Here is a 26425-nt window from a genome sequence, read left to right as displayed (position 1 = left end):
GAAGGCAAAACACGGCCCACGAAAATGCACGAGGAGAGGGCCACGGCCTGCTGTGGAGAACCAAGGGGATGTAGAGAAAAGAGTGACGCCGGAACATTGAAAGGAGGGGGAGCTGTCACTTGACAGACACCCAATCCAGAGCACAGAACTTCTAGGCAGGAATGGGCCTGGAGAGTGTGCAATAGTAACCCACGAAGGACCTGACATGCCCAGGGTTTGGAGGCCTGAAGGTGTGACCTGGAAAGTCTCAGACTTTTCCTTCCTGCAAGCAGCAGCATCCTAGGTCCAGAAAACAGATCCTCCTGGCCCTGGCCTAGCCACCAAACTAGAACATCTTAGTTTACAGGAACCTAGTTAGGGACATGTACATGTGACAAAATCTGAGTCCTGAACAAGTTTCCCACTATTCACAAGGTCCCTAACCAAGTGTCATTCTCACCGCTGCTCATGACTTTACTTTTCTGAGACCCAAGGCCAGGAGATAACTTGGGAAGAAAATCCAACCTGGGCTCCACTAAAGAAAGGCTCACTCTCCTTACCTGGAAGAAATAAACTCGTGAAACCCACCCACTGGACTGTAACTGATTCTATACTGCACCCTCCTACCCAGACTGGTACTCTGCATCCGAGATCTGGAGGAGGTTGGACAAAATCATTCACTGTCCTTGGCCTCCCTCAAGATGCGTGGCCCATGACACTTTTGTGTATTTGAAATCTTAAAGTCGGAGCTGGAGAGATGGCTCAGCGGTTAAAAGGGCTTACTGTTCTTCCAGAGGTCCTGAGTTCAGTTCCCAGCAACCACATGGTGGCTCACAACCATCTGTAATGGGATCTGATGCCCTCTACTGGTGTGTCTAAGACAGTGACAGTGTATTTACATACATAAAATAAGTAAATCTTTTTTTTTTAAAGAGAGAAAGAGAGAAAAGAAGGAAGGAAGGAAGGAAGGAAGGAAGGAAGGAAGGAAGGAAGGAAAAGAAATCGTAAAGTCTTATGTTCAGGTGAGTGGGAGACCATGAGGGTGGGGGAGAAGGCAGGGGTGGGGTTCTAAGTCTGGAAACGCTGTCTTTTCAGGCTCAAGGCAGCCTGGGAATCCCTGGGGGTTTACTGAAGGGGTGACTTCAAAAGCAGTACAGAGCAGGGACTGGGGGTGTTTGGGGACCACAGATGGTTTTAGCAGCTGGGCATCCCCCAGGCCCTCCCAGGCTCACCTGCTATAGGCATTCCTCTCAGCCCAGAAAAGACACTTCTTTTCCCTCCGTTTGAAAAATGGTTTCAACCCCTTTGCAAGTTCTCCTAAAAGCCCAGAGACCTTGGGAAGGGCCTCCTTAGCTCCCACTGTAGCTGATCCAAACGCACACCCCTTTCCCAAAGCCTGTTCTTGGGCTGGGCTAGCAGGTTCAGACTAGTCTGGGGCGGGGACTTGGGAGTGCCTAGGAGTTGTGAGGGCGGGGACACAGATCCATCTTTTTAAAGTTTTGGACCTGGCCCCGAGGCGACGGTGGCCCTGGGCGGTCTTCGAATTGAACTTAACTTGGATCGCCTCCTGAGAGGCCAGAGGGAGCCATGGGCCGCTACCGCGTCCGTGTGGTCACTGGGGCCTGGCTCTTCTCCGGATCCCTCAACCTAGTGCGTTTGTGGCTGGTTGGGGAGCACCGGGAGGCGAAACTGGAGCTGCAACTGCGGCCAGCGCGGGGCAAGGTCAGTGAGCAAGAACTGGGGCCCTCTACTGTCCAAGCAGAGAGTAGGAGGATGGCAAGGGACAGGAGACTAGGGTCTGTGACAGTAAGACCGCGATGGAGATTTGTAGAGGTGGGACACCGGGAGTGATGTCAACTACGGGCCCCGGGTGGTCTCCTTTCCCACACCCCAGCCCAGGCAGCCCTCTGAGTCCTGCATTCTTAGCCCCAGAGCCGATTTAAATACAGGACTTGAGGTCAGTCGAAGCTCCTCCAAGTTCCGGTGTGGTGGGAGCTCAGTGAACGGGATGAGACAGGCGATGATCGTCATCATCTGCTCAAATCTCTGGTCAGCGCGCTGTAGACGCTGGTCTTCCCTCAGAAATGGGACATCTTAGACCCGCCAGACAGGTTAGGGGTGGAAGAGGGAAGGAGAGCAGGGGCGAGGTGTGTTCTTTGACGGCTGCGGTAAGCTGAGGCTCCACAAAGGGGAGGCTCGGCCACCGAAAGGCTTCTCCCAATCCCTTCTATTAAGTGTGGTCCCCGCAGGAGGAGGAGTTTGACTTCGACGTTCCCGAGGACTTGGGGCCACTGCAGTTTGTGAAACTGCACAAACAGCACACAGTTGTGGATGACGCCTGGTTCTGCAACCTCATCACAGTTCAGGGGCCGGGGACAAGTGCAGAGGCCGTGTTTCCCTGCTACCGCTGGGTGCAGGGAGAGGGAATCCTGAGCCTCCCGGAGGGGACAGGTGAGCGGGGCAGCATCCTACCCTGGGGGAGTGGACGAAGAGGGAAAGGGCAGTGCTGGCGGCGAGGGTGTGGAGGAATAGGGCTAAAGAGGAGGAGAGGGAAAGAACTTGGAGAAAGGGTGGGCAGAAACGGAACAGTGAGTTTCTAGGGCGCAAGTGAGGAAATGAGAAGTTATGAATTCCCCAAGTGTTTCCCAGGATAAGTGATGTTGCAAATGAATTAAAGAGGGAAGTAAGAGATCTGGAGACTCTGTTTTCCTAGATAGAAAGAAGGTCATGGAGCCGGGGACACAAATGGAGAAGTAAAGAAAACAGTAGTACTGTGATTCGGAACCCGTGGGGAGAGGGACAGGTGAGGGGCTCAGAGAACAAGAGCTGGTGGCCAATGAGCAACGGGGCCGCGAGGAAGGGCCGCTGGTCGGCTGATTTGATTGGATGGTGGGGACCACCTGGCAGGAGGAGGCATGCGAAAGAGCCCGTAAAACTTCACATTTTTACCATGGGAAACCAGAGAAAGAGAAGTGCAGAGGCAAGTGAAAGCCAGGGTGGTAAGGGCGGGAACACTTGGAGACAGGTGGATTTCACTGAGGCGGCACCCAGGACAAGTCAGTAGCTGTAGAGTGATCAGCTCCAGAGGCGAAGCCAGGAAATGAAAGTACCGCTGAACGTGAACAGATGAAATTTAAGGTGTGAGATTAGCCAAAGCAACAAGTAGCTATAGGTGTGGTGTTGGTGACACCACATTTCATCACCTTAATTAGCGTGATTCTCCCCTCACCCCACCCCCACTTTAGATATTGATGAAATAGATTAGGAGATTGTGAGCTTAAGAAACAGGAAAGCATGGAGGATATGGGATTCTGGTCTGGAAGAGAAAATTGTGGGCTGAAGGAAGTGAAATGTGAGCTCAAACCAGCAAGAACCCGATGAATGTGTTCAGGGATCAGTCAAGGCAACTCCGGAGATAAAGACAAAGGAGCCCAGCAGAAAACATAGACTCTGGCTACAAAGAGAGAGTAGGTGACAAGCAGAAGAGTGCTCAGAACCAGACAACATGTAGCTAATTGTAACTTTCCCCAGCCCGCCTGGCAGGAGACAATGCCTTAGATGTCTTCCAGAAGTATCGAGAAAAGGAACTGAAGGAAAGACAACAGACCTACTGGTAACCATTTTCCCTAGAGGCCTCCCAACTGCCCCCCCCACCCCTCCCTCTCCCTGCCCTGCACCCATCACTGATCTCAACACTCTCTCTGAAGTGTTGTCCCCAACTTGTAGCTGGGCCACCTGGAAAGAAGGCTTACCTCAGACAATAGCAGCGGACTGTAAGGATGACCTTCCTCCAAATATGAGATTCCATGAGGAGAAGAGACTGGACTTTGAATGGACGTTGAAGGCGGGGTAAGGAGAGGGTGGACGCTCATGGGATGGGGTCTGGGAGATCCACGAATGGAGGTGGACAGTGAGGAGCTGAGGGTCAGGTGATGGGCTCATGTCTTAACACCTATCCTAGGGTTCTGGAAATGGGCCTCAAACGTGTTTATACCCTCCTGAGAAGCTGGAACCATCTGGAAGACTTTGATCAGATCTTCTGGGGCCAGAAGAGTGCCTTGGCCGGTCAGTGGTTTCCCCATAACCCCCTAGTGGCCCCTTTTCATTACAATCCATGGTCCCCATGGGTCCTTGCCAAATTAAGATGTAATGTGCCTGATATTCTCACAGAGGCCTCAAAAATGACAAAAATAAACCTGGGCTGAGCGTAGGATAGTCTAAGTTCCTTAGGTTCAATGTGAAGAACAGAAACATCTAACCTGTGTCCCTTGTCCTTTCTGTGCTCCCCCACCCCACCCCAGAGAAGGTTCACCAGTGTTGGCAGGAAGATGAACTCTTTGGCTACCAGTTCCTCAATGGCGCCAACCCCATGCTTTTGAGACGCTCCACCTCTCTGCCCTCCAGACTGGTACTGCCCTCTGGGATGGAGGAGCTTCAAGCTCAGTTGGAGAAAGAACTCAAGGTACCTTCCTCCTGCTCTGTCCGGCATTGCTCTCTTGTTACTAGTGTGTAAGACCTCGTGAGGCTGAGACAGCGACCTCAAGTGATGAGGGAAAAGGAGGCATCCCTGGGTGCATGCTCTAGTAAGAAAAAGCCCTGAAAAACGGCACCACCATCATGTAAAAGCTTACAAGGAATTCCTGTATGAATGGGGGAAAGAGGATGGATTTCCAGGGCACAGGCTGGCTCCAGAGACGTTAGCTGGAACAATGACATTCTTGCTGAGGTTTTCTTGTGGACTTCAGTGACCTTGGCAGATGAAAAGGGAAGCCTGTGTCATGGTGCAGGGAGATAGAGGAGCTTTTCTGGGAAATAGCTACCGGAAGGGTAACCCTGTGCACACTGTACCAGTGGCCGTGGCGGCTCCGGGAGCTCGATGGAATATCCCTCAGGGTAGGTGAGATTCTCATAGAGCTGATGAGGGACTGCTGAGGTGGTGGAAGCCGAGAGCAGAGAGACCACTTAGGGAGGATAAGACGAGGGACTGATCATCTGGACACTGAGTCCCGTTGATAGTGCTGTGATGCAAACTGGATTGAGCAGGCCTATTCTGTACCCAGATCTACATGTATCCCCACACAAGATATCTCATCAGGCTGGGTTTGGTTTTGTTTTGATTTAAGATTAGAAGAACTGGACCAACCAGGTACAATAGCTCTGCCAAAAGGAAGGACGGTGAAAGAAATCAATGTCCGTAAACACCTTACCTCTTGGCCCTTCTGTGCGTGAACTTTGAACCCTGAGATGGATGCATTCCTTTCTCCAGAATGGATCCCTGTTTGAAGCTGACTTTATCCTGCTGGATGGAATTCCAGCTAATGTGATCCGAGGAGAACCACAGTACCTGGCTGCCCCTCTTGTCATGCTGAGGATGGACCCCGGTGGGAAGCTGCTACCCATGGCTATCCAGGTAAGGCTCCCTAGGTATCTCAGTCCTGTTGCTGTTCTCTGTTACTTAAACCTCTACAAGAAACCCAATTTCTGGGTGCTTGGCTTGCAGGCCCTATCTCTCCTGAGACCTAGCCCTCATTTCACAGTCCGGTCCCCACTCATTCACCCAAATCAAAGTGCTTATTCGTGAGTTGCAGAAGCAGCAGGGTGTAGTGGTGCATACCTGTAATCCCAACACTCTGGAGACAGGAGGATCTTGAGTTCAAGGCTGCCATTACCCAAGGATACATGAGAAGTTTCAGGCCAGCCCGAGTGACATAGTAAGATCCTAAAACAAACAAAACCCAAACAGCCTCTTGAGTCCACATCCCAGCAGCAGCAGCTCTCAGATGTTAGTGCGCTTCTGAGTCACCTCGAGTGCTTGTCACAAACACAGGTTCCTGCACTGAGGGTATAGCTCGGTGCACAGCACTTACCTAGCGCGCACAAGGCCCTGGGTGGGGCAGAACGGGGAAGGGAGTTTGTTAAGTCCTACCCCAAGACTTTCTTGTTCAGTGTATCTGAAGTGGGATCTATGACAGTGCTTTCTTTACAAGTTCCAAATTAATTCAGAGACTAAGTAGCCGAGGGCCACACCAGGAACCACGTTTAATCCCTCGGTGTCCTCTGTTTCTAAACATCCACTGTCACCTGACTGTCTCTTCACCCATTACTTCCATCAACCACTGGTGAGTACCTCAAAGGTCTCACACATCCATCTCTGTTCTCTTTCTGTTGTCCTCTGAGGCAGGGTCTCACTGTGTGGCCTTGGCTGGCCTGGAATTCACCATGTAAACCAGGCTGGCCTTGAACCCACAGAGATGCACCTGCCTTTGCTTCCTGAGTGTTAGAGGTAAAGCGTTGCACACCACAGTGGCTCACAGCAGCCAGCCTTTGCTCTCCTTCATCGCTTGAGCTCAAAGCCCTACTACGTTTTCCCCCACACCACTCCTAGGAGCTCCTTTCTGTACTCCCTGCTTTCCATCTCCAGACCCCAGCCTGCCCACCGTGGTGCTATAGCGAGGGTAGCAGAGTGACAGGTTTCTTATCCCGTCTACTTGAGTGTAAGCTGGAAGGAAACGGTTTTGCTTAGTCATCCATTTCCCCAGGAACTGTGACTGCGCCGCACACGGAGTGGGAGTTCAGTAACTACTCAGTTTCTCTCTCTCCCAGATTCAGCCCCCTAACCCCAGCTCCCCAGCTCCAACACTGTTCCTGCCCTCGGATCCTCCACTTGCCTGGCTCTTGGCTAAGATCTGGGTCCGAAATTCAGATTTCCAACTGCAGGAGCTCCAATTCCATTTGCTGAACACCCATCTGGTGGCTGAGGTCATCGCTGTTGCCACCATGAGATGCCTCCCAGGACTGCACCCTATCTTCAAGGTACATACTTGACCCTCTTGTCCTGTCTCCCTTCGTCACAAATGAGCTATTTGAAGATAAGAATATCTAATTGGACCTGGAGTTCACCATTTTGTCTAGACTGGCTGGCCAGCAAGTCCCTGGAATCCACCTGTCTCTACCACTCCCCCAACTCAAAGGAGGTAGATACAACATCAAAAATCCTCCTAGCAATCTGTGAGTGAGAAGCTGGAACAGAAAGCTGTATCAACACCTTGGAATTTATTTTAATCGAGCTGAGTCCTTTAACGTCTTTTGGGGAAAATTATAAGTGGGATCTCTGAAGTTCTCAAATATCTGGCAGTCTCACAATGGGCTTACAACATTGCCGAAATATTGTCAGATGGGAGTGGAGGGGATTTTATTCCTACCTTAGAAGATTTAGTATTTAGCCATGAAGACAAGTGGCTATGAACCAACTGTGGATAGAGGAGGTGGCTAGTGGATAAAATGCTTACTGCTCAAGCGTGGGGAACCTGAGTTTGGATCCCCAGCACCTGTGCAAAATCCAAATGTAGTGGCACATCAGTGTGATGGGTGGGAGAGAGAGAGAGAGAGAGAGAGAGAGAGAGAGAGGGGAGGGAATCAACTTCCTCTGGCTTCCACATGGGCACCTTGACACCCATGTCCACACACACACACTCGCAAGCAAATAAAACAATAATAAAAATGAAAAGATCTGAAAAACCCTGATGACATGTCACACGTAGAGAATATGCCAGAGATCACACAATTGGTGAAAGCTTCTTAAAGAATGTGAATGTCAGACCTAGTTCAAGGGACAAAGGAGGTGTCTGGTTTTTAGCCGCATGGTGTGTAAAGCGTTGGTGGGGTATCCAAGTGAGGCTCGTGCAAGAGCAATTAAATCGCTCCAGCTGGGTGCTGCCATCTGACTGCCCAGGCCTGGCCAATATAGTTGTGACTCCTCTGAAATTATCCCCTTGGGTAATACAGTCTGATTAATAGTATCTTGGATTTTATTTACTGCATGAGGCCACCTGCATCTGTGTCTCTAGTCGATGTGTATAGTTAAAGCCTCTATTCACACATGACATTTTCCTTTCTGGCTCAGCCTCCTCTTGTTTCCACCCATCCTAACAACTACATCCCATGGCAAAGGGCTTCACGTCACAGGACACAGAGGAGGGCTAGATGTGCAAATGTCCCAAGGGCTTCCTTACTGTTCACTTTACGGATTTTGTGACTGTCAGAGTCTACATTTCAAACCTTACCTGGGTATATTCCAAATGTCCACTTTTATTGTTTTGTTTCGCTTTTGGAACAGCGGGCTCAGATAGCCCAGGCTGGCCTCAAACTCTCTATAATCAAAAATTTCCTTAAACTTCTCTGGTCCTCCTGTGTCGTTTCCCACATGCTTGGATTAGAGGTGTGCATCACCACACCCAGCTTATGGGGTGCTGGGAATTGAACCTATCCAAGCATTTTGCCAACTGAGCTACATCTCCAGCCTAGATGTGCCCATTTTTAAATGATGTCAGGTCTCTGGTAGTTGTGTTAAAGGATAAATGACATAAATTATAATGTGACACATACTAAATGCTATCCAAAGAGTTCTAGTAATTGTTGTTAGGGGTTGTTTCCAGGCGTCTTTTCTCCTCATGTGGACTTGGGTTGATCTATGTCATTCCGACTCTCATGTGAATTTTCCAAATAATCTCAGACCAATGGGAACTGCTCTGATATCTCAAAGTCAAGAGAGAGCAAGGAGTCACTCCTATGTTTGGCATAAGCAATTCAAATAAGCACCAAGATTAGATGAAGCATGATATTATCTGTGATAATTAGAAGGAGGAGGAGGAGGAAGAGGAGCAGGAGGAGGAGGGGGAAGAGGAGCAGGAGGAGGAGGGGGAGGAGGAGGAGGAGGAGGAGAAGGAGAAGAAGGAGAAGAAGGAGAAGAAGAAGAAGAAGAAGAAGAAGAAGAAGAAGAAGAAGAAGAAGAAGAAGAAGAAGAAGACGACGACGACAGAAGGAAGCATATGAGAATGAGGTGGAGTTTTGTAAGCCATGGAGAAGAGAGGGCCAGGGACAGGATGGGTGGCCACACCTCTGCTGTGTAAGCAGGCAGCTTCATACACACTCCCCCTCAGGCACTCATGAAGAAACCCAAGAGTCATATAACCAAAGACTGGCGGTACAGTTTTGGTAAGGAATATACAGGCTAATTTAAGCTATGCGATATAAATGATAGAATATAAGACAATCAAAAGTGGCTGAGGGCCCCTAAGAAACACGCTCACTCAAGGTGGAAGGGAATGAATAACAGCTACTAATGGGGGATCCTTTATGTGGACAAACACTTCACAGATCACCTACATAGTCACACACATTGCTACAGCTCCCCTAGATAAGAGCCCATTGCTGCCCCCTGTTGGTAGATGAGGATATTGCAGATGAGACAGAATTCTCTTGGCCAAGTGCGTGAGTTACTATAAGGTGTGGGTTGAAATCCTGGTCACTACTGGCTCCAGAGGACAACTCCTGTGGAGTTTAGTGAGTATGAATGAATGATCAGAGAAGCAAGAGACAAGCCTGTCAAAGTGTTCAGCCTGAATGAAAGCACCCAGAGGACAGACAGGAGGACATTATGCTTGGTGTCGGGGGTCACCTTGGTGTCAGGTCCAACAAAGGTCTCAAGTACAGCCCCCTTTAATCTCCACCCAGCTCCTCGTTCCACACATCCGTTACACTATGGAAATTAACACGCGAAGCCGGACCCAGCTCATCTCAGATGGAGGAATATTTGATCAGGTAAGGGAGGTACCTGTTGATTGTCTGAACACTTGGGGATGCCAGACTAATGTCCATGAAATCTCAAGCCCTGGCCTATGAGTCCTGTCCCTCCATATACATGACTGTAAATCTGGACACCCCACCTCGGAGCCCCCACAGCCCTGGTTCTCTACCCCGGCTTCCACCCATTGAGACTTAACTCTCTCACCCCAGGTAGTGAGCACAGGTGGAGGCGGCCATGTTCAGTTGCTTACTCGGGCAGTGGCTCAGCTGACTTACCACTCCCTCTGTCCTCCTGATGATCTGGCTAACCGAGGCCTGCTGAGAATCCCAAGTGCTCTCTATGCTCGGGATGCTTTACAGCTCTGGGAAGTCACTGCCAGGTGAGTGAGAGGGAAATGGATGGAATCTGCGTGGGGGCAAAAAGCATCTCCCCAGAGAGAGAAATTTAAGGACCAGGTGGAGTCAGTTGTAAGGTTTAAAAACAAAGAGACTAGGGGCTGGAGAGATGGCTCAGCGGGTAAGAGCACTAACTGCTCTTCCAGAGCTCCTGAGTTCAATTCCCAGCAACCACATGTTGGCTCACAACCATCCGTAATGAGATCCAATGGTGTGTCTGAAGACAGCTACAGTGTACTCATAAATAAATAAATCTTTAAAAAAGAAAACAACAAAGACCCTAGAAGTAGGGGCGGAACCCAGATGAGGGCGGGGCTGTCAGAGGGGAGGCTTGGGGATCTGCAGGAGTCAGGGTTTTGTTAGGAGTGACTAGCAGCCAGGCACACACGCCTTTAATCCCAGCACTTGGGAGGCAGAATCAGGTGAATTTCTGAGTTTGAGGCCAGCCTGGTCTACAAAGTGAGTTCCAGGACAGCCAGGGCTATACAGAGAAACCCTGTCTCTAAAAAAAAACAAAAAACAAAAAAAAAACAACAAAAAACAAAAAACAACAAATAAAAAATAAAATAAGAGTGACTAGCAGTCAGGTGAAGATTTGTAGAACTACTTTTATCTCATCCTTCCATCAATGTATACAAGCCCTGGGAGCCCTGGGAGCCCTGGGCTGTAACTCCATCACAGGATACTTCTTCAGTATGAGTAAGGCCTTCATTTTGACCCCAATACTGTAATAAACTAATTGAATATTTAAATGAGAATTAAAACCTCAAAACACAAATCTGGTAGGATTTGGCCCAGGCACAGTGAGAGCCAGATGAGAGGTGGCTATAAACACGGGGTGCAGAGGTGAGAGGCAGGAGCCTTCTGCTCTCAGCTCTGCTTCCTTCTCTGGGCAGGTATGTGAAGGGGATGGTCCATCTCTTCTACCAGAGTGATGATATTGTGAGGGGAGACCCAGAGCTGCAGGCCTGGTGTCGGGAGATCACTGAAGTGGGGCTGTGCCATGCCCAGGACAGAGGTAAGATCTGTCCCAGAGACAGTGCCCAGACAGAGAGCCTTCCCCGGACCTCAGGGGAGGAACTCCCCAATCACACCTTCCCTTCTATTCATGAAAGCATCTGCCATGCCTCCAAACACCCAGGAGCAACCTCTATACCCAGGTTATCCTCATAAAGAGACCCGCCCATCACTCATGCCTGTCTGTCATGTCCCTAACATGCCATAGCACGCGGCTCAACCAGTACAGAGCCACAGCCAGTGAGATCTGCCTGGTCCCTACTGAGGTTTATGTCCTGCAGTCATGGTTCCCTGCCTGAAGACATAAATGGGAAACATCACCCTGCCCCAAAGCCCTCGGGTCTGACCATGGCTGTCCGTTTTCCTCCTGCCTGCTGCTGTCCACACACAGAGGCTTCTGGCATGCTGCACATCTGCCAGACTGCAAGGTCATTTCTGGGTGCCATCTCAACGATCTCTGCATGCTCAACTCTGAGTTCAGTGCCCTAATCCTTGGAGTTCAGGTTTCTCTGGTTAATCTGGCCCTCAATCTCTACCAGCAGTGAGGGTGCAACCTCTACTTCTAGTCAGCTTCTATCTGTTTCTGCCTTTACCTACTGAAAGAACTAGCCCTTCATGGGTTATCTAAACATAGGGTCTCCCCGACTCTGGCTTTGAGGTCCCTTTCATACTCAAGACTACTGTCTTAGATAGGGTTTTACGGCTGTGAACAGATACCATGGCCAAGGCAACTCAGGAGGACAACATTTAATTGGGGCTGGCTTACACTTTCCAAGGTTCTGTCCATTATCATGGAGGAAAAACACGGCAGCATCCAGGCAGGCATGGTGCAGAAGCTGAGAGTTTTACATTTTCATCTGGAGGCTGCTAGCAGAATATACACTTCCAGGCAGCTAGGAGTAGGGTAGTAAAGTGCACACCCACAGTGACATACCTACTCTAACAAGGATACACGTCCTAATAGTGCCACTTCCTGGGTCAAGCATATACTAACCATCACAACTACCAGCTTGCATCCCATCCTCTGCTTCTTTATGGCATGGAGGGGGACCATCATGGCCAAACCCTGCGATGCAGGAACACCTGTAGCCTGGAGAGATCATCTCCTTGAGCAAGCAAAGGGTTCACCACTCTGACCCTACTGGGACCAAGCTTTCTCTAGTGTTTCTTGGTCCTGACCCTTTATGTGTCCAAACAGACTTCTTCTCCCTGGCTGTCTCCTCAAGCAGTATCTATATCCTGAAATTTACCATAAATATTCAGTGTCTTAGTCTGTTTGTATTGAAATAATGAAGTGAGACAGGCCTTAAGCATCAGAGGTGTATTTCTCACCGTTCTGGGGACTGAAAGTCTGAGGTTGGGTGCCAGCATATTTGGCTCTGGGGGGACACTCTTCCAGGTTGCACTTTTATGGCACCACATTCTCTCCCAAAAGGACACTGCCATCGCTCATGAGAGCTCCACCCTCATGACCTTATAATGTTCCAAAGACTCATCATGTCCACAGTAGTGGATGATTTCAAAATACTAACTTGGGGGTGGGGAACACAAGCAAGCATTCATTCCACACCCTATGTGTTGGCTTTAACCCCCCACAAATAGCTTCTTGGCCCCTCCTCACTCTGTTCTCTCTCAACTCTCAGAGGTCATTTTTTGCCTGATTTTCCTGATGGACTTAGAGGAAGTATGCTGAAATTAAAATGGGTAATGGAATAGCAGCCAGGTACCCAAGTTCAAGGCCAGCCTCGGCTTTCCCTGCACAGGGTAATCTTGACTGGCGCTTAATCTCCCCGGTCTTTGATTTTCTTACCTAGAAAACAGGTGTAATTATATATGTATGAGCTCAACTCAAAGCCCCCACATGCACTGTAAAATAAAGTTAGCTCCATGCTCTTCCTGCCTCAACCTCCCAAGTGCTGGGATTATAGGCATGTCTCTTATTCTTCATTTTATAACAGAGAGACTGTCTAGAAATAGAAAGAATCAAAGAATCATGAAATTCTTCATCAACTAGGGAAAACTGATCACCCAAACCCTTATCCTTCCACAATAACAATATTTATATTTGTTGAGCACTATTTAATTTTTTTAAAGATTTTATTTATATGAGTACACTGTAAGCTGTCTTCAGACACTCCAGAAGAGGGCATCGGATCCCTTTAGAGACGGTTGTGAGCCACCATGTAGTTACTGGGAATTGAACTCAGGACCTTTGGAAGAGCAGTCTGTGCTCTTAACCACTGAGCCATCTCTCAGCCCCCTATTTAAACTTTTTGATGTCTTTTTTTTTTTAAAGACAAGACCTCACTATGTGGCCCCAGACAATGGTGCAGGCTTGGCTGGCCAGGAACTCACAATCCTCCTGCCTGAGCTGTGGCTACATGTATGCACCACTACATCAACTGTGCAGATGGAAAAACTGGAATGTGGAGAGGTTAGGTAATTGGTCTAAAGAAACCACAATGAAAGCAATGAGGCCGGTATTGAAACCCTTGCCTGATATAATACATCTACATAAACAAATACACAACTGTTCTAAAATACAGACCCACCAAATTGTCTTTCTTTCCTCCTTAAATCTTGTTCAAAAAAAAAAAAAAAAAAGCTGGGCGTGGTGGCACTCGCCTTTAATCCCAGCACTCGGGAGGCAGAGGCAGACAGATTTCTGAGTTCAAGGCCAGCCTGGTCTACAGAGTGAGTTCCAGGACAGCCAGGGCTATACAGAAAAACCCTGTCTCAAACCAAAAAAAAAAAAAAAAAAAATCTTGTTCTTTTCCTGTCCAGGATTCCCTGTCTCCTTCCAGTCCCGGGCTCAGCTCTGCCATTTCCTCACCATGTGTGTTTTCACATGCACTGCCCAGCATGCTGCCATCAACCAGGGCCAGGTATGGAAAGCTGAAGGCCCAGGCTCCGGAGAGCAAGCGTCTGGGCCTTGGGAGATCCAAGGGAGAGGTGGAGATTCAAATCCTAACACTTGGGTTCTAAAGCCTCCATTTCCTCCTGCAGCTGGACTGGTATGGTTGGGTACCTAATGCTCCATGCACAATGAGGATGCCTCCGCCCACCAGCAAGGACGACGTGACGATGGAGACCGTGATGGGGTCGCTACCTGATGTGCAGAAGGCCTGTCTTCAGATGACTATCACATGGCACCTGGGTCGCCTGCAGCCAGACATGGTGAGTAATGACCACGGAGTAGGAAGTAATGGCTGGGGGAGATGTGTCAGTGTGAAGGGCTGGGCGTCAGGAGTTCTGTCTTCCTACTGGAGCCTGAATGGTCCTTTCTTTCTGTCTCAGGTACCTCTAGGACACCACACAGAAAAATATTTCTCAGACCCAAGGACCAAAGCTGTGCTCAGCCAATTTCAAGCAGATTTGGACAATTTGGAGAAAGAGATTACAGCCCGGAATGAGCAACTTGACCTGCCTTATGAATACCTCAAGCCCAGCCGCATAGAGAACAGTATCACCATCTGAGGCAGAGCTGCTGGGACCCAGAAGGCTTCGTCAGCCCTAGGACTGCCACTACCCACTTGATTCTGTGCCTTCTTATGTCTGCTGCTGAGACTCTAATTCCTCTCCTGACTAAACACTCCACATTAGTATTCTAACTACAGGGCACTAAATGTCTTGCTGTTATGAGGAACAATTTAGTCTTTGGAGGGCCACCCACTTTCTACCACAATTACTTAGCTTTCTCACTATACCACTAGTGTGTGACTATGTTCCAATAAAACTTTAGGTATGGACACTGAGATATGAACTTCACATGTCACAGGGTCTTTTTTTGGCTTGTTTAGGCATTTAAAAATAAAAACAAAGCCAGGTGTGGTGGTGCACTCCTTTAATCTCAGCACCTTTAATCTCTGGAGGCAGATGCAGCAGATCTCTGAGTTCAAGGCCAGCCTGGCCTACAGAGTGAGCTCCACGACAGTCAGGGATGAAGCCCTGTCTCAACAAAACAAAAGTGCAAAACCAGGCGTGGGGACACACGCCTTTAGTTCCAGCACTCTGGAGGCAGAGACAGGCAGATTTCTCAGTTCAAGGCCAGCCTGGTCTACAAAATGAGTTCCAGGACAGCCAGGGCTACACAGAGAAACCCTGACTCGAAAAACAAAACAAAAACAAACAAAAAGTGCTTTGCATGATTTCAGGTTAGATTTGGTCTAACCTCATACAGACCTCAGGCTCCAAACCTCATTTTCAAAATATCCAAGAGCCATGGTGGAGGAGAGGAAAATTGTATTTCTGGATAAAATCAACTACTTCAGCTAGTTCTCCTTTGCCAGGAACCAGACTTCATGCTTGACGGCCAACGTGTAAATTTCAGACTCTCTTCCCCTCCACGTTTCCATTTTGAACACATACCCTGAATAGTTCTAAATAAAGGTGTTACTGGCCCCAAATAAAGACCAGTTCACCAAGTTGTTTCCTTCCATAACAGTCACCAACAAGAGAGGCAGGAAGCCCTTGTTCCCAGCCCGTGTTTCCAGCTCACGTACACCCAGTGACAACCATGTGCCTCACAAGTTCTCTTCCCCAACCATGTTAAGAACAATATCTACAAAATACACAGAAAAAAAAATGGCACAAGATTCAAGTCCATGAGCGTGTTCCTGTTTGGTGCTGGGGGCTTGAGATTAAAATGCATTCTCTCAATTGTTCTGTGGCTGCCGTCATTAGGATGGGCACACCAATCTCAGTGCAAAATTCTTTTTCATCACTGGCCCTAAGCTGGAACCCCAGCCCTGGAGGGGAGGGAGAGCTCTCTAAACATCTCCAATTACCGCCAATACTTACTACAAATGTTTCTTACTAGTGGAGTTACCAAATTTCTCCGGTGGAGAGGAAGGCCTAGTCTTATTTTTACATTTATGGGGCTTTGAATGAGAATGGTCCCATAGGATCATGTAGGTGAATGCTTGCTCAACAGCAGTGGAACCCTTTGAAAGGATTGCAAGGGCTAGGAAGTGTGGCCTTGTTGGAGGAAGTGTGTCACTTTTTTGAGGTTTCAAACACCTATGACAGTCAGTCCTGCTCCCACCCCCCACCCCCAAATCAGGATCTAGTTCTCAGCTACTGCCCCAGACCATACTGTGTATGCTGCCACGCTCCCCCCACCATGAATAATGGAGTAAATTTCTGAAACTTTAAGCACGCCCCCAGCTAAATCCTTTGTTTTGTTAAGAGTTGCCGTGATCATGGCGTTTCCTGACAACACTGGAACAGTGGCCAAGTCACAGCTTGTGTCTTGTCTTACTCAAAGAAGCAGCAGGAATATTTCTGTTTATTTTCTCCTTTCTCCAGTACACTTAGCAAGGCCGCTTTCCTTCGTGCGTCCAATGAGTCTGCCTTTCCTAGTCCCTTATTTTTCCTGAATGTAGCATTTACAACGATACTGCATTTCAAGTGAAGCATTTGCAGGATCAAGAAGTCAACTATTTAAAAGCGTCCCTCAAAGCAGGATGCTTAGCCTCAGGAGGGGACTCTTCTATTTTCTTTTCAAAGTGTCAAAGCATCTTTCAAAAGGGAGACCTGGATAGAAGCGATAGGCCGGCACATCGAATCTCCAGGACTCGCTTACCGGTTTTCCCATCACAGAAGACCACCCAAGACTAAGAAGGTATGTAAGGATCCAGACGGCCCCAAGCTTCTTGTCCTGACATAACAATCCTAACACAATTCAACTCAATTGTGGACTCCTTCCTGACACCAGGTTACAGCTGGTTCCTGGTCATGTGATCCAACAAAGTAGGTCACGTGAGAAGCCTGCTCCTTCCATTCCAAGCCGGGGTAGGCGACAAGTGATAACACTCAGGCCCTAGCGTCTGCACCACTCAACACTTCTGCCACTCGGTTCAAGCAAGACTTGTAGAGTTTCTGCTTCTGTTTCCGACACCGTGTCTCCTCTCCCCAAGCTTGGCCCACCACGCGTCACAGCGTTATCTTCTGAAAGTCACCCCTCAGAGTGGTCGGCGCCCGAGGCCACGCCCCCCCCCCCCCCCCCCCGTCGCTCTGCGCCGCGCAAGTCCCCAAATCCAGCTCCTGTCCTAGCATTTCCAGGGTTCCCTCTCCCGGCTTCTGTGCTCCGCTCAGTCTCCAGCGATCCCTCCCTACCTCCGCCCTCCATGGCGTCGCTCCTGTGCTGTGGGCCTAAGCTGGCCGCCTGTGGCATCGTCCTCAGCGCCTGGGGAGTGATCATGTTGGTGAGGGGACTAACCCGCGAACGGGTCTGAGGGGTTCTGGGGTTGAAGGGCTGGGACACGAGGAACCGCAAGCCTTAGGAAGCAGCAGACTGATTAAGGGGCTGACTAAATAGCCGCTGGAAAACGAGACGGAACTCAGATCCAGACAACTGGGGAACTGGAGCGAAAGGGTGCTGGGGCAGGACCCTGGGAATGGGAGCCAGCTCGGGCAAATTTGCGGACTCCCCAAGGTAAACAAGAGCGAGGTCCCTGAGACTTGCGTGAGTTGAATGGAGGCGAGGGTGAAGTGTGCTTGCCCCCGAAAACGGTAGCTGAGGCCTTGCTTCCCCAGGGCCCTCAAGGCCGCCACTTCCAGAAATATGAAGTGTTTCATCTCCATCTGCTCCCATGATAATGACGCGCCTCGGAGAGCTGTTTGCCATATACCTCCCTATACCCAGTCACTCTTCCCAAGGTCCTACCTCACGCCCTGTTCCACATGGCTGAGTCCGAATCCAGATACAACCACCAGATACAACTAGCCCTTTCTAGTTCATCTCTGGCGCAAGTGTTGGGCCAACATTAGACAGGGGAGGAGCCTAGGGAGCGACCAAAGAAGTAAGGTAAGAATTTGACAACCTATCTATTCCTTACTCTTCCAGATAATGCTCGGGATATTTTTCAATGTCCATTCTGCTGTGTTAATTGAGGACGTTCCCTTCACAGAGAAAGATTTTGAGTAAGTGGTCGGGTACTTGGGCGAGTTGGGCGTGGATGAGGAGTAGCATGGTTTGGGTTTATGGGGAGGACACTTCTGAAGACTGGACATTTGTGGCCCTAGGTTGGGGACTTCAAGAAGAGGGCTGCTCTCTACAAAGTAGTTGGGTGGCAGCACGCAGGGTCCTAGTTTCAATCCCCAGCGCGAGAGACAGAGACACAGAAAGGCATGTACTTAGGAGCAGTCTTGCAAGCCACGTTTCCATGGCTACCCAAGCCCACCAGCTTAGATGTGGCCTCTTCCAATATTTTGCCTTCCTGCTCCTTGGTCTACCTCTGTAAAATGGTTACCATGATAGAATTCATTTGGTATGCTTCTTGGGAAGACTAATAGGAGTTAAAGTGCTTTAGCATGGTGTCTGATGCATAGAACTTGCATATTGGATGCTCTGAATGGCTGACATTTCCCTGCTCGCTCGCCACCTTCAGGAACGGTCCTCAGAACATATACAACCTGTACGAGCAAGTCAGCTACAACTGTTTCATCGCCGCGGGCCTCTACCTCCTCCTCGGAGGCTTCTCCTTCTGCCAAGTTCGTCTCAACAAGCGCAAGGAATACATGGTGCGCTAGAGCGCGGTCCGCCTCTCCCTCCCCAGCCCCCTTCTCTATTTAAAGACTCCGCAGACTCCGTCCCACTCATCTGGCGTCCTTTGGGACTTGTGACCCTAGCGAGACGTCATCCCTGGCCCTGCAAAACTGCGCCCAGCCTCTGGAGGAGACCGAGGGTGACCGCGCCCCGTTCTGAACTACAATAAAAAGAAGCGGTTCCCCCTAAGCTTGCTGTCTGTGCTTTCAGGGAGGGGCGGGCCCGGGCTGGAAGGGGCTGAGACCGGCCTCATCGAGGAGTCCGGACCCTCCGACGGAAGTGGAATGAAGCTAGCCGGAAGTGAAGCAACGTCTTCCACCTCGTCTTCCTCCGCGCGGCGAGGCCCCTTGAGTGACTGGGGAGAGGTCGGGTCTCGGCCAATCAGCTGCAGGGAGGGCGGGACTTCCTGCGCGGGAGCCCGAGCGGCCGGCTGCCGGGCTCTCCGTGGTTTCCAGCTCGCGTGGTGGTGGTGGCGGCGGAGCGTCTCCGTGAGGAGGTGCGCGGGGCCATGACGTCAGCGTCCACCAAGGTTCGACCTCCCTCGCGGACTGCGCTCCCTGGCGGCCACGGGAGGGTGGGCCCCCTGCCTGGCTCCCGGCTGGTGCGCGCTGGGCGGGGGGCGGGCGGATCCGAGGCTGGGGTGGGACGGCGCGCTGCCGGCCCCCCGTAATGCTGCTCCGCCCCCAGGTTGGAGAGATCTTCTCCGCGGCCGGCGCCGCCTTCACGAAGCTCGGGGAGTTGACGATGCAGCTGCATCCAGTCTCGGACTCTTCCCCTGCCGGGTACGTGAGACCAGCCTAGGACCTGGACTCCGAGATCAGACGCTTGGACTCAAGTCACAGACACGACCCTCTCTAGAGCAGGGAGATAGAGTAATTCCCCTGTGCCTGGCCCAGCTCAGTGTAGGTGGTAATTGTTGAATTAGTGGATGACAGGTAAAGAGACTACCGAGGCCACAGCCCTCCACTGCAAACCGACAGAATGTCTGCCACCTACCCCAAGCCCTGTGGACTCCCTCAAACTGCTGCCACACATCTTTCAAGGGTTGTGTTTGTAAGGCCCCTACTTGTTTCATTGGTTTCCGTTGGGTTGTTTATGGAAGCTGTTACATGATGAAGTGATGTTTTCAAGTGGCCCTGGATGTAATTTCATGTGGCCAGCGATTTGTCCCCAGGGCTTTTTTTTTTTTAAAAGGAGGTCCTTTTTATGAATCTTTGAAAGGTGCCCCTAGAGACTAGGGGGAAGAGGCTGCTGGCTGTGGACGGAATAGCCTGTGGGCTGGTTCCACACATCCCTCTTCCACTTTTGTTATCACCCTTCTCCCCTTCCGACAGTGCCAAGTGGACGGAGACGGAGATAGAGATGCTGAGGGCTGCTGTGAAGCGCTTTGGGGACGATCTTAATCACATCAGCTGTGTCATCAAGGAACGGACAGTGTGAGGGAGGGTGGCTGGCAGAGAAAGGGGAGGGTGGGCAACTTTCTTCCTCCTGACCCATTGTTCTCTCTCAGAACTCCCAGCTCAGCATCTTTCCTACTTTGTTCCTAGTTTTGTTAGCATTTCCTTGAAGACTGAGAGACTGTCACTGTGGCAGTTGGTCGGAAGATCAGGAAATGCAGTGGTCACTAGGGCCTGCAGAGAACTTTATTTTCATGGTGCCCAGATACTCAGTGGTTGTGTTTGATGATAAGAGTTCCCTAGCTATTTATGTAAATCCTTTGAAACTGGCATGTCCAGGGGATGCATTCTGAACTAATTAGTTGGTCAGGTTCTATGACAGTCTCAGTCTACCTTTATGTCACCACAACATACCTGGTGGTCCTACAAAACCATGCATCTCTCCCAGAGGATCATGAAAAGGGCCTTTCTGGCCACTCAGTTCAGGGACTCCATTCATCTTAATCTATTAGCCCTAAGTGGATGCAAAAGTTCTGAACGTGGGGGGGGGGGGGAGGACCCTTATTACACATGAACTGGGGCCTTGACCTGGATATCTACAAAGGAACTCCTAGAATTCCTTCAGAGTGGCCCATTATTCCCTCCCCTCCCCTCTTCCCTCGGCTTCTCTGATGACACCCTAATCTGCTCTCTCTCATCTTCAGGGCTCAGATAAAGACCACTGTGAAGCGAAAAGTGTATGAAGACTCCGGCATCCCCCTTCCAGCTGAGTCACCCAAGAAAGGACCCAAGAAGATGACGTCCGGTGTCCTCTCACCTCCAAACGCCCCTCCACCCAGCAGCTCCAGTGTCCCTGAAGCTGGGGTTCCTCCCATAAAGAAACAGAAGGCTGGTGAGGGCTGTGGAGTTGCTGCCTAGGGTAGGGGTTAAAGGTCCTATCTGAGATTCAATAAGAGAATTGGGCCTGGGTCAAAGAAGGAGAGACGCTTCTCTTCTGTACGCTGGTGATTCCAGAGTGGGTAGAGGGATGTGTAGAGCATGAAGCTTTGGCAGACTGGGAGGAGGGAAAGACAGCAGTCAGGGAAACCTAGAACTTAGCCTATGCCCCCTCCCAGATGTGACACTCAGTGCTCTGAACGACTCCGACGCCAACAGTGACCTGGTGGATGTCGAAGGGCTAGGAGAAACTCCTCCAGCCAAGAAACTCAACTTTGACCAGGGTAGGAGTCCTCCTCCTCCCACGCTGGCTGGGGGTGGGGAACATACTCACCTGGATGGTAGGGGAGGGTCCCCACAGAAAACCCCTTTCTGGTGCAGGGGCCTCAGAAGGAAGATTCAGTGCAGGGGAATGGGTCAGTTAGTAATACGGCGTTTGAGGAGGTGAGGGTTTTCTTGGAAAAATCCTCCACGCTTGCTCCATCTCTGTCCGTTTTCCTTCCTGTTCCAGACAGCCTGACCCTGGACTCTGGCCTCCTCACCACCTCCGCTGATGCTCCTCTCCTCTCCTGCTGAGCCTTCCACCTCTGACCCTCATTGTTCACCCTGGACCTGTGGATCACCTGGGACTCTAAGCAAGGACTGCCTGAGAGAGGGTCAGAGGGCTGCTGGAGCCATCCACCTCGTTCCTGATAACCATGTGCCCTCGCCCTTTGACTTCTGTGTGATGGACATTTTTATACAGAAAATTATAATTAAAAAAGATTCTCTCAACATGGTGCTGCCAGCTGCCGTTCCCTCTCCTCTGCTTCGCCCTCGGGGCTTGGCCCCTTCTCAGTAGCTCTCACCACCCTGCCTGGAGCAGCACAGCCAATATTGGCAGACTCACTTCCCCATGCCAATATTTCTGTGCTGCTAGAGCCAGGAGAGTTGGGTGTGGGCAACAAAGACTCTACTTTGCTCTGTGGGGCCAGAACTCATTACCAGGGTTCCTGATAACTGGTATCAGACAACCTGGGGGTTGCAGAGGGGCTCTTTCCAGTGTCTCCTGTCCCACCTTGCAAGAACTTCATCACAATACCCTAGACGGTGTGTGTGTGTGTGTGTGTGTGTGTGTGTGTGTGTGTGTGTTGCTTCTCCAGGGTGGCCTCCCAGGGCCAGGCTCATCGGTGCCTCCCATACCCTCGCTCTAACACCACAGTGTGGTTTGGACGTGGCCACAGTGCCGTACAAACCACAGTGTGCTGCTGGGGCGGGGGCAGGACTGGGGTGGGTCGAGAGGAAGACAGCACAGGCAGTGCCGTGAAGACCCCCACCTAGAGTGAGACAGAGGTGTGAATGGCAAACATGGCCCCCCAAAAAAGCTGGGGGGGGGGAACAATCAGGAACCAGCAAAAGTAGTTTAGCAGGCAAAGGATAGGGCCCTGGCAGATGAGTCCAATGTGATAAGCTTGGAGCATTCTTCACCTCTGTAGGAATTCAGCTCTGGGGATCCTTAGGAAACGGGATGACTGGGGAAGACCAACAAACTGCCTCCCACAAAGGCAGGGACCTAAGGTTTCCTGTGTCCATTCCTCCCTCCCTAGGTCAGAACCCAAGAGAAATGCTGGAAGACACAGGGCCAAGGACAGCAGGGTTGGGAGTTGGCAGTCCAGAGGTGGTGGGGCTGGAACACGGTTGAGAGAGGGGGGCCGGAAGTCGCCCTGGGCCCTGGGCCTGCCACAAGATGGAGGCCAAAGGCAGGAAATGGAGGCCAGGGAGAAAGGGATGCAGCAGAGCCCAGGAAGAGGCTCATCTGGACCAGAGGGCAAAGTATTCAACCCCAAGTGCTGCTTCCATTCCCCATGGTCCCCCAAGACCCACGCCCCACCCACACAGCAACACTCATTAGCCCATTCACCAGGCCCAGGCAAGCAGGCCCACCCCTGAGAGCCACGTTTAAGCAAAGACAAACATGCCTTTTCCCCACCCCCAACCCTAGGCCTTCCCATAGCCCTTTCCTCCTGTCCAAGACTTGATTTTAAAAAGAACCTCCCAGAAGGCAAAAGTTTCTTCTGGAAATTTCAAAACAAAACAAAACTCTGTAAACCCTAGATATTAACCTCCCATATCTCATCCCACCTTTTAGCACCACCAGGCTTCCGACACACCCCCCCAAAACTCTTAGCAATCAAAAGATTTAAGATGGTGTGTGAAGCAATCTTTTTAGGCCCCCCTAGTATGCCAGACCCTCTCCAAGACTACCAGATCACCTATATCAAGCCCTGCCAACGCCTCCTGCTCCTTGCACCCTCCTGGACCCCCAGAAACAACTGCTGTCCCCCAGCTCCCATCCCAGCAAAGCTTTTGTGGGGCTAAAAAAAAAAAAAAGCAAACACTGTCCTAATGTCTGTAGGAATATTGGGGGCTCTCAAGTCTCAAGCTTTGGTTTCAGTATGAGGTGCTACGTCTTAGGGGTACAAGAGAAAGCTTCTCTGGTCATCCCCCCAATTTCAAGAGTTACAAGGCGCAACCCCACCCCAGCACGCACCTCCAAACCTCCCCCCCAACCGCCACGTCTCTCCTGAAAACAGGGGACACTTTCCTCCCCACTTACCTCAGCTACTCTCCCCTGAGATCCTGGTCCCCTATTTTGAAAGGAGCAAATTTTGGGGTGCATCCCTCACATTTGGGGTGCAGGAGAAAAGAGACGCCCCAGTCGCATCGCTGGCCTCCTTCCTCTCAGCTGGCTCAAGGACTGGGGAGTGCCCTGGGGTGGGGGACCCCCACAAGAGAGCTCTGGAGGGGTTCCTCCACTCCCAGTCAGAACTGGGGACACCCCCCCAAAACCCGTCCCAGCCCATCCGTCTCCAACTCGGCGGGAGAGGCAGCTGCATTGCCCCAGTCAGATTCCCCCAACACTACATTCCTCACCCCATCTAGAGGGATCCCGGGGCCCCCAAAAAATCCCAAAAAAATCTAGGATGTTGGGAAGATGGTCCTGAACTAGCTACCCAAATTTGGGGTCCTTAGATACCCCCGTTTTTTCAGGAAAATTCTGTCTTTCTCCTGCCTCCCGCCAGCCCTGCTCTGTCCCGATGCCAATTTTGGAAGTCACTCCCTCCTTCCTCCTCCCCGTTTCTCCAGGCCCCCCCGCTTGGGGGCTAGGGTCCAGGACACCTGGTTTCCAGACCGGGGGACACTCTTTAGAAGGCTAGGGGCCAAGAGGTCAAGCTCATTGCCCCTGTCTCAAGGAAGCAGGAAAGCCCGATCCTCCCCTCCCCTCCCCTCCCCCCTGGCTGGTCTCGGTGGTGGTTTAGGAAAGCCTGGAGGACTGGAATCTGCCATTGCTATTGCACAGGCAGTTTTTTTTTCCTTGAGTTGGGGGGGTGGGCGGTGGGAGGGAGAGAGGGGAGGAGAGCCGAAGAGAGCAGGGACCTAGGCGGGAATATCTGGCCTGGCTTACCCTCTAGCCCCTGCTGCCGTTGGAAACCCCTCCCCCGCCTCTCAGTTCACCCTCATTCCCAATCCTCTGTCTGCTTTCTCTTTGGGGCTCTTATCTTAAAATATCAGGGTGCAAGATTCACCCCCCCCTTGTAGACCATCACAGCCTTTCCTTGCCAGTTTCAGCAGCACTGTTAGTCAGAAAGTACCCACTTTAACAAGAGACACCCCATCTCCTCCAAACGGATTTTTTCTTCCATAAGAAATCGGGGTTCAGAGTATGAAGCCACCTTTCCCCCCTTAGCACAACAGGTCATATTCCAGTGAGTCTATGATGGACCACACTGCTTTTTCCAGGCTTCACCCTTCAAATTCTGGCCTTATTTGGGGGTTCACTAATTTTTTTTACAATCTGGGGTGCCAGGGGACTATCAGCAAAAGATAACCTAAGTCAGAAGTGTGCTTTAGAATAGGTGAACCTCCAAATCAATTTCAATTTATGACCCACCTCTCAGCTTCACCAAATGTGGCCAGTGGCAAAACACCCAGAAACTGGATACCCCCCAAACTATCCTTCTACCCTGGGGGGGCTTCTCAATTCTCTCCTGTGGAGGAGTTTCACACATAAACATGTTCACAGGAATATCCAACCCTCAAAATGAGTTTCCACAAGATTCAAATACAAAACTTTGCCCCCCCATCAATCAAGCTCTCAGCTACAGAAAGCCTTCAGATCCTCTCCTAGCTTCTGGCTCTGCCACCAACTCAATGTAACTGGGCTCTCTAAAAAGCCCCAAGTTGACCTTTATGTCCCCAAACAATCTCATCCAAACCTTGAAACAGCACTTGGAAAGAGACTATGTCCCCCAAATTAGTTGCGTACTCATGCTCCCCCAGTAGACCAGAAATTAGAGATGGACAGTCTCACATGGGAGCATCAAATCCCTCCAAACCCCCGAACTAAGACATCTTTAAAACCAGCCCCGCACCTCCAATTTGCTATCAGCTGTCGAGACTAAAAACAGGCCTTATTGACTACAATAACTTCTATGGCAAGTGACACCCCAAAACTCAGAATAGCTAACTCTGTCCTGACATCAAAGCCCTTAATGTTTTCACCTCAAATTTGGAGATGAAAATTGGATAGAGACCAAATAATCTTCACAAAGTAAAGCCACATCGTCATCCAGGGTCCCTAGCTATCCCCAACCCCCAGTTGGTTTGCAGTTTTGTTTGCTACGTTTGCTTAAAAAAAAAAAAAATCAAAACCAATAAAACAAACAAAATGTACTCCACCCCCAAGAACAGAAGGGAGAGGCCTCAGGCCTAGATATGCTGGTCCATTCTTGCACAACTGCTATGCTCCAAACCCCAAACTCAAAGAGCTCCTGCTTTGTACCTGGGTTCAGCTCTGCCCCTCTTCTTCAAAGGAAACTTGTCCTTCTATCCCAAGGCTCCCCAAACAAAATCTAAGGGTGTGGTCCCTGCCTAGCTTCTGAATGAAGTACTTAGCTACCAGGTTCCTCCTGCCCTTTCTCCTCTGTCCTCTCTGTTTACTCCGACCAATGCTCATATTAATGTTCATTGAAAATTCCTGTCTACAAACATCTGGGTAGAAGGGTCTATCAAATTAGAAAACAAAACAACTGTGTTCCCAGGCTCAAGACCCCATCTCATCCTAACCACTATGTTCATTCCAAAGCCTTCCATAAGAGTTCTAGCCTGAATTTCCTGCGGAGACCCTAACTCTTCTGTCTTCGATCTACTGCCCCACAAAGAGACAGAGGTGCAGAGGAAACTATCAGAAAGAGAAGGCAGCTGAAAGTTTCCTGTAGCCTGGACCGAATGCATCCAGCTCACTGGTCTGAGCACATCACCAGCCAGGAGACCTAGGGGCGAAGCGAGGCTGGTGCTCGACCGCCCTCTCGTGGAAGGATGCAGACATTGCCGAGCTTTGCCTACTTGCCGCGCTGGACCCCGGCGTCCCGCCAGACTCTAAGCGCAGCCGACGGGCGGGTGCTCGAAGCCCTAGTAAGCTAGGACTGATGGAGAGCGTCAGGGCTTTAGGCGGGAGTCTGTATCTCTGGATCCCTATAAGGGTTGAGAAGAGAGTCGAGAGTAGGAGGCCGGACGCCTAGGTCTC

At 50.6% G+C, this 26425-nt stretch overlaps 3 protein-coding genes, 1 long non-coding RNA gene and 3 other non-coding genes across 21 annotated transcripts in view; 4 read left to right on the top strand and 3 right to left on the bottom strand.

The window, feature by feature from the left end:
- Gm40191 overlaps positions 1-17828 on the bottom strand; it is a 30420-nt gene extending 12592 nt beyond the window's left edge. The window contains exons 1-3 of one of the 4 annotated variants that reach the window (XR_879980.3): positions 17645-17828; positions 5594-5698; positions 4435-4728 (exon numbers count right to left, since the gene is read on the bottom strand). This is a non-coding gene — a long non-coding RNA (predicted gene, 40191). Of the gene's footprint in view, positions 1-4434; positions 4729-5186; positions 5699-16561; positions 16771-17644 lie in introns of those variants that run through there. The other 3 variants (XR_003949571.1, XR_879979.3, XR_003949572.1) reach the window with 3 other exon arrangements.
- On the top strand, positions 1459-15382 carry Alox12 (arachidonate 12-lipoxygenase). 3 transcript variants are annotated; one of them, NM_007440.5, is made up of 14 exons: positions 1469-1701; positions 2229-2430; positions 3511-3592; positions 3706-3828; positions 3941-4044; positions 4281-4441; positions 5246-5389; positions 6583-6792; positions 9493-9579; positions 9775-9944; positions 10857-10978; positions 13762-13862; positions 13984-14154; positions 14275-15382. In NM_007440.5, exons 1-14 carry the CDS (start codon positions 1567-1569, stop codon positions 14452-14454), a joined length of 1992 nt encoding a protein of 663 aa, NP_031466.2. In that variant the 5' UTR covers positions 1469-1566; the 3' UTR covers positions 14455-15382. The 3 variants fall into 3 exon arrangements, 2 of the variants coding, with proteins under 2 accessions (NP_031466.2, NP_001318047.1); NM_001331118.1 differs by having other exon boundaries at positions 2215-2430; XR_001779865.2 differs by lacking the exons at positions 13984-14154; positions 14275-15382 and having other exon boundaries at positions 1459-1701; positions 10891-10978; positions 13762-13852.
- Rnasek (ribonuclease, RNase K) lies at positions 16987-18716 on the top strand. Its single transcript, NM_173742.3, has 3 exons — positions 16987-17183; positions 17825-17901; positions 18369-18716. Exons 1-3 carry the CDS (start codon positions 17106-17108, stop codon positions 18508-18510), a joined length of 297 nt encoding a protein of 98 aa, NP_776103.1. The 5' UTR covers positions 16987-17105; the 3' UTR covers positions 18511-18716.
- Positions 18717-18915: 199 nt separating this feature from the next.
- Positions 18916-21635, top strand: 0610010K14Rik (RIKEN cDNA 0610010K14 gene). 10 transcript variants are annotated; one of them, NM_145758.1, is made up of 6 exons: positions 18925-19055; positions 19214-19308; positions 19861-19962; positions 20628-20815; positions 21039-21143; positions 21375-21635. In NM_145758.1, exons 1-6 carry the CDS (start codon positions 19035-19037, stop codon positions 21377-21379), a joined length of 516 nt encoding a protein of 171 aa, NP_665701.1. In that variant the 5' UTR covers positions 18925-19034; the 3' UTR covers positions 21380-21635. The 10 variants fall into 10 exon arrangements, 8 of the variants coding, with proteins under 8 accessions (XP_017169702.1, NP_665701.1, NP_001171072.1 ...); NM_001177601.1 differs by having other exon boundaries at positions 21371-21635; XM_017314213.2 differs by lacking the exon at positions 19861-19962 and having other exon boundaries at positions 18916-19055; positions 21371-21633.
- A 68-nt stretch (positions 21636-21703) lies between these two features.
- Mir195a (microRNA 195a) lies at positions 21704-21797 on the bottom strand. Its single transcript, NR_029581.1, has one exon. It is a non-coding gene; the product is annotated as a microRNA 195a (primary transcript).
- A 225-nt stretch (positions 21798-22022) lies between these two features.
- On the top strand, positions 22023-22147 carry Mir497b (microRNA 497b). Its single transcript, NR_106178.1, has one exon. It is a non-coding gene; the product is annotated as a microRNA 497b (primary transcript).
- On the bottom strand, positions 22039-22122 carry Mir497 (microRNA 497). The gene has a single exon (NR_030444.1). It is a non-coding gene; the product is annotated as a microRNA 497 (primary transcript).
- Positions 22148-26425: the final 4278 nt, after the last annotated feature.

This window comes from Mus musculus, chromosome 11, assembly GCF_000001635.26.
Source record: "Mus musculus strain C57BL/6J chromosome 11, GRCm38.p6 C57BL/6J".
Taxonomy (NCBI): Eukaryota; Metazoa; Chordata; class Mammalia; order Rodentia; family Muridae; genus Mus; species Mus musculus.
Note: the sequence above shows the minus strand (reverse complement) of the source record. Positions and strands in the feature narration are given on the sequence as shown.